We start from the raw sequence: 7325 nt of genomic DNA on the forward strand, positions 1-7325 counted from the left end.
ATACTAAGGGGACGATATAGTTACGTTGTATAGTTGAATTGAAATAGGATAAAACCTCCTACAGGGTCCGGCACTCGAAGTGTAGCCAATGAAAAAGATCATAAATTTAGTTTCGAAAATTACTTTTATTCAAATGTGTGAAAATAATACAAAATTAAGAATCAATTTACTTTTGCTCGATATGACCACCCTATGCCTTAACTATGGCCTTGAGACGGTCCAGAAACGAATCGCAGCTGCCCGAATGCGACTTACAGGCATTTTGGCCCACTCGCGGACAAAAGCTTTTTTCAGTGCCTCGAGACTGGTGAATCTTTTAGTGCGGAGCTTGCTCTCCAAAATGGCCCTAAGAGAAGAATCCATCGGATTAGCGTCTGGTGAATTTAAGAGCCATAGTGTGGACAGTATGAAGTTCGGAACGTATGAATGGTCGGCCAAATAAACCCTATTGTTTTGGGAGCTTACGAACTGCTCGATTTGAAAAAAATTCTCGTCAGAAAGCACAAGGTTCGGAAACTAAACGCTTTCGGCCAAGCGAAGCAACTCCTACGCTCTCTCACGTCTAACTTGTTGCTGCTTTAGTGTGAGATCATGCGCCTTTTGGATCTTGTAAGCCTTGACTTTGAGATCATTTTTCAGTATGCGGCGGATACTAAAGTCAGATATGTTCAGTTCTTTCGCCATTTGATTGGCACTTCGTTGTTGTTGTTGTAACAGCATAAACATTCACCATACACGTGCAGAGAATGCTGCTGGAGTTGTTGTTGTTGTTGTAGCAGTATCTTTGCCCTGTCAGTGTAGCGTAATCACCGGTCGTCTTCGTCTAGCTCATCTAACAGTAGGCCCAGGAAACTAGCTGTTTCGGCGGATTGGGTCCAGAGGGAGAGGGGTGTTAGATGAGTGGGTTTAATAGGGCATGTGAAAAGGTGGTTAGTGTCGTGCGGGGTGCTTCACATGCTGGACATATGTTTAGTATGTCGGGGTCGATTCTGGATAAGTAGGAGTTTAACCTTACAATATCCAGAACGTAATTGTGCCAAGGTTACGCGGGACTCTCGGGGAAGTTGAAGCTTTTCGTCTGCGATCGGTGGTGGGTGGACTCCGATAACGGCATTCGGGAGTCGGGAGGTTAAGAAGGTTGTGAGAGTCTCCCAATGAATGTCATTTATGGCCTGTCTGTACACTGTCCGATCCAGTGACTGCCTGTTTGTTTTGTCTGAGAGTGACAGTCCTTGGCCGGATATAAATTCGGGTTGTTGCGGTAACGTAGAACCGACTGTCGTGGGAACGGCTGATTGGCACTTCGTCGGGGATTTCGCTCAAGTCGCTTCTTCACATTTTGATGACCACCTCCATGGCGTTTTGTGATGCTATCAGTATCATTGTAACCAGTAACGGTGCGATAAACAAAATCTATATTTACTTTAAGGTTCTCGAGCTCACGAACAATCACTGGTTGTGATTTTCCAGCCAAATATAATGCAATCACACTATTACGTTTGAAATCCATTTCTGATTTTCCTTTTTCGCGTTTACTCTCGGCAAAATGCTTCCGCGCGCGTTTAAACAATACTCTGGACGGTCATTTAGCCAACTAACAGACAGCTGACGCCCAATCAACAGCTGCGCGAGCGGTCTGAACTTGGTTACACTTCCAGTGCCGGACCCTGTACTTGCAGTGAAAATTGTTATTGCTGGCATTTTCGACCTTAGGTTAGATACGATTAATATGGTACGATACCGGCCAACTGGTCTCCAAGTTTTCCAACATACCCTGGTAGAGAGGAAATTTTTGTCGATTGGTGGGATTCGTATCGCCGGAAATGATGTTAAATAAATACGGGGTAATTCTAAGACTTTCGACTTTTACTACAGTTTTTCGCCGTGTTTACTTGTCAAAATAAATAATTGTTCCAGGTTCTTAATAATTTAAAAATAAATTCTTTATTACTTCTTCACAATTGTGCATACTTTCAACATTTGTATTACTTGGTATTAAGACATGTATGTACATAAATATATATGTACCATACGCATGCATTCACACATATACAATACACACATACATACATAATTGTAGTTATATCGTGATTGTCCTTAATTTTACGTACAAAGGAATTAAAGCTAATGCAAGCTTAGTAAACCAACTTTAAAAGCATTTGTTCATTTTCAAATACTAGCGAATAATTACTATACACATGTTTTCTCATATACCGAAAAGTCCGAGATTGTATGGAATTGCACATAATGTACCTGATTTTTAATTCGATTGCGAATTTGATTCGCTCTCTAAGTGAGAAACAAAGAAGAAAGAGAATTTTTGAATAACATTGATTTCAATTGCTTAAAAGAGCACAGCGCGAATTTGTAGTAGTGGATAATTTGTGAAAATTATTTATGTGTATTCTAGCCCTCATTTTACAAGCAAAACTTTACAATAACTACACATTTTTCTTTTTATAATATTAAAAACTGTTTTACACTTCAGCTAAATTAGTATTTTTCCATTTTTTAACTAGAATATTGCCCAGCCTAATGAATTTATTTTGCCATATTAGATTTAAAAGCAAGAACTCTCTTAGGCGTCCCGACACCTTCTAAAAGTGGCTTTAATTTTCGTTGCAAGTCTTAGGAATGAATAGCTAAGTATTATAAACAGATCACTCTTGAAGCGGTATCGGCATCGGTGACGGATGTTATAGCAACGCTATGGATAGTATTCGCGATAGGCAAACCTATCCAAAAACTTGGGCTCGTCACAGGTGAATACTTCATAGCCCATACGCGTTTTCACCTTTGCCGTCGAATTTGTATTTTTTAATGTTGAGTAAGTGTGTAGAGATTGCCGCACCTTTTCGTGTAGTAACGCTTCATTGAATTGATTACGGTTATTTGTAGTTTTGCGCAAAATCGTTTGTACCAATTGCGACCAAACCGACTCACCGCCACCATCATCATCTTCAGAGAGCTTCACATCTCTGCTTTGGCTCTTTACTGCAAATGATTTTAGATTTTCTTTTTGAGAGTTTGCTCCTTGATTCGCTTCATTTGAGTTCATTGCCTTTGAATTCATATGGATATTGCTACCACTCTCGGCCATTAATGCTTGTAAACGATCAAATGTTTCAATCATGCGCTTTTTGAACTCTACAATCCTTCGGACATGGATGAACAGCAGCTGCGGGGTATGCTTTTGCTTGTCAACTCCATCTTCGACTAGCCCACGTATTTCTGCGTCATTTAATAAAGCCTCATAACTACGCTTCTTTTCGGAGGTACCGTTAATAAGAATTTTTAATAGGAACTCTTGCATGGCAGTGGTATTGACCAACGCCTGTTGGTAGTCTGCATGTATTACATCCATTTGCCGAAGCATTAAACGCAGCGAAGCATCTTCGGCGCCGTCGGTTAACTCTAAAGCACTGGTACTACTTTGATTGAGTGCATTTAGCACTCGATCAAGCAATTTGAAATCACCGTCATCGAATGCCAATATATCCAGTCGTGTAATTAGTTCAATATTTGCGATATACTGCTGTTGCATTTCATACAACTCCCAAAGTGTCCGCGTACGACTTTCATACTCTTTTTGTACCACGATGCCTAGGACAGCGGTTATATTTTTATGTAGCAATTGCAACCCCGATATAAAAGGTGAATCCAAGGTAAAGTTACTCATAAAGCCAATGGTATAGTGTAACGCTAGTTCTGGGTGCAAAAAATCTTCGCGGTGCATTCCGAAAAATTCAGTTAAATCAGTTACGGTTAAGTGATTAGCTGATATCGATTGCCCCTCAACTACTTCAGCTGTGCCGACGGGCTTCGGATTAGCTTTACGTTCATTTCTGATGCGTTCAAAATTTTTCACTAGCAATTCGTCAGCAGGATTGTCATACTCATCGAAAACATTGATATCCACAGGTGCGCTGGATTCAATCTTCACTTGACTGTCGGCGCTAGGCGTTTTTTTAATTCGTTCTTGTTGCTCTTTAAAGCTGGAAGAGCGCTCTCCGCACGACTGTTCGTCACGCAGCTCCCGCTCAACGATCAATCTTACGCGCTCAGTCTTGAGTAAAGCTTCGTCATTGAACATTTCTATGTCAAGATCGTCAAAAATATCCTCTTGAATGTCATGGCAGCAGTATAATGCAGACATGTCAACGGGATGCGCTTCGGTATTAAAAATATAGGAACCTGCATTTACAGTACACTCGCCATATTCAGTTTGCAGACGATCACCCGCGGCGCCATCGTTGTGCAGAAAATTCTCCTCATCGAAAAGAAGATAAAGGTATTTTGTGGTTTCTGCGAGGTAGAATGATTCCATCCGATTCTCTTTCTCATGTGTAACTACATTTCGTATCTGTAAATATCATAGTAAGATTCATAAATATATGCAAATAATTTTTTAACTGAAACTAAGCAGCATACCGTAGCGTATCCACAGCGCGTCTTAGCACTAAACTCGATTGTATTTACAATGTCTTCACCCAATTCTAAAAGAAATTGATTTTTAGTTGCTCGATATAAATACATAACTGACTCGATTAATTCAGGCCGCAAAGGATACACTTCTCGATTTGGAGAGGCCTCCCCAAGCGGTATATTATAGAATTCTGGCAAAAACCCATATTTTCGCCAAACTGAACTATATTTTACCAAAGTGCGCATCGCGGGTGCTATATCGCCAAACATACTTAGAACGCCGGGCCAAAAGGCTTCAAGTGATTGAAAAACAGGCAATGTTACTTGGCCTTTATTCATGTTAGCCCATACATACCAGTCATCTTTTTTCAAATGCTTGTCAATATGCTTACGCGCCTCATGAAACATTTCCATTAACTCTGGCCGATTAAGCATAACGGCACCCTTTACTAAATATTCAAAAAATGAATCCACACCAGCTCCGATACCAGAGTCAAGTGCGGTCCAACGTCCTGTTTGCACATCAATATGGTTGCCAAAAAGACCAAGTGCTGAGCGACGCTCCCACAAGGAGTATATTGCATTAAGCGCAACATCTTCGTAGATAGAATTTCCCGTAAGTCGACTGAGTGCGCCAAACTCAACCAGAAACGTCCCAACACCAGCCGTACATGTCACCGATGTCTCTCCTTTCGGTACTCCGTAACGCAAATTCACTGTACCATAAGGCATACCAGTAGCTGTGTCGAATGCGGGCAACAAACGGCGAGCTACATCTTCCGCTAGACGAAGTAAAGGTCCTTGACACGGCCATCCTGGTTCCAGTGCTAAACCGGCACGATTTGAAAGTAAGTGCGCTGAAATCAATCCGCCCACAATTCGGATATTGGTTTCGAATACCGAAACGTTTATGTCTTTATCAAAATCCATGGATTCTAGAATTTTGACCACTCTTCGAAACTCAGTATAGTTTCCCATCGTAGCGAGGGTATCTAACGCATCAATTAGAGTTAGTGAATAGCTACCCCATGTGTCAACGCCATCACACGTTAAAGGTCGCAATTCGTCGTATCCAGAAGCGTACTGCAAGTAGCCCTCATAAGCATGTTGGAACATTGCTCGTACTTTTTCTCTGGAAATAAAATTCTATTGAAATTTTTTAAAACGACAGAAAATAATATATTAGCAGAAACCTTATCTCCAGCATGCGATCCTTTGAGTAATATTTTACGCCTTGCGTTTCGTATACTCCATGTGCAAATAAGATATATAAAAGAATTACTCCAATGTACCAGTACCAAATGTCTTTAAACATCTTAACGGATTTTTATATTACTGTTTCGGAATATATTTTGTACAATGTACACTAATCTAATTAATCATGCTTTTGTATATGAGCGAAATTGCCACACAAGAAAAGCGGCTACGATTTGTATATAAACAACTTAATCAGCTGTTTAAGGAAACAGAAGCTATAGCTGTGTTTCACAACCAATAATTATCAAAAATTATTGGATTATGATAAAAATATTTTTTAACGCTAAAAATTTGCAGGAAAAAGCCAAAAAGGGAGCAAGAGAACTTTAATTCCTGCCAGAAGGAGTGCAAATAAATTAGCAGTTTTAATGATCAATAAGCATTCTTCACAAAAATTGCACACTACATTATTTTTGTAGTTGGTTGGTTGATTTGATGTGGCAATAGAAACGTGGTCGAATGATAATGTGCCAAATCGCGAATATTCGCGAAACTAAAGGCAATACTGAGCGAATAAGAAAAACAAACAAAAACACAAAATCGTGAATGCCAGACGGCAAGACAAAAGTTGTCAGAAAATACGAGTAGCCAAATCCAGAAATTATGATAGTTATTAAGAGGTGCGTGCGCGCAAAGCAATCAGTCGTACGTTGAGCGTATGAACGTATAAATTTAAAATAAAGTGATTAAGCATTGAAATTAAATAAAGCAAGCAAGTTGTGTTGCCATTAGCTTATGACTTTGGCAGACTTGGAGAAAAACGTAAGAATATGAAAGAACTGCAGAACCACACGAAGCCCATGATAGAAACTATCCTATTGCAATAAATATAAGAAGAAGCTTATTGGGAGATGCAGTATGTGTAAATATCCAAAGGCGACAAACAATCTAAAATGTTAATAATAAAAACATAGTTTTTGTCCTCCAGCAGAACTCGGTCCAATTCTGCAATAATTTCACAATCGTTGGAAAAGCAAAGACATTGCGTTGGGAAGCTTCACTTTTATTGTAATTTTCACCATTCAACACGGCGTTTCAAAAAGAGTAGAAATCAAAGGTGATAGATTACAAAGTGTAACCATCTCAGATAAAACTATAAGAAGAACTTTGGAAATATCATAGAGAGAGAGAGAGAGGCGAATGAAATGAAAACCAAATGTGTCGATGCCACAGTATTCGGTTCCACGTTACTGGAGTTACTCAGTTTTATATACGATCAAAGACTGACGATAATGGAAAATACGTATTAGCTGCCAAAAAGGAGACACATTTTTTGCATAGCTTAGATGTCCAGAGAGTTATGAACGCAATTCAATTTAAGCAACCGCCATAAATGTCGTTTCGTACAAGTTACTTGCTCTGATTTCGATTCCTTCACGAATTATAACAAAACGTCACTGAATTGGAAGGTTACGTGTAATCATGTTTCAAATTTACTATCAGAGGCAGTAACGAAGGCAATGAAAAAATTGTTAATGCATTAATAAAAAAGAGTACATATATTCCTATTGTTTTTGCAAAACTATCTCGTGTAAGCCCCAAATAAGATATGTCATCATTCTGTTTAATTGAGTGAGAGCGGATTAGCTGTCCACGGAACGAACACACAACTTTCTATTTATTTACAATCTCCCGTCCGTGTA

General features: G+C 39.4%; 1 protein-coding gene across 1 annotated transcript; it reads right to left on the reverse strand.

Moving 5' to 3' along the window:
* Positions 1–1918: 1918 nt before the first annotated feature.
* Positions 1919–5831, reverse strand: LOC129238487 (ER degradation-enhancing alpha-mannosidase-like protein 2). The gene is made up of 3 exons (XM_054873516.1): positions 5619–5831; positions 4432–5557; positions 1919–4363 (listed from the first exon to the last, which is right to left on the reverse strand). The coding sequence occupies exons 1-3, from the start codon at positions 5738–5740 to the stop codon at positions 2708–2710; spliced, it is 2904 nt and encodes a 967-aa protein (XP_054729491.1). The 5' UTR covers positions 5741–5831; the 3' UTR covers positions 1919–2707.
* Between the last annotated feature and the right edge of the window lie 1494 nt (positions 5832–7325).

Source organism: Anastrepha obliqua, chromosome 2 (assembly GCF_027943255.1).
Source record: "Anastrepha obliqua isolate idAnaObli1 chromosome 2, idAnaObli1_1.0, whole genome shotgun sequence".
Taxonomy (NCBI): domain Eukaryota; kingdom Metazoa; phylum Arthropoda; class Insecta; order Diptera; family Tephritidae; genus Anastrepha; species Anastrepha obliqua.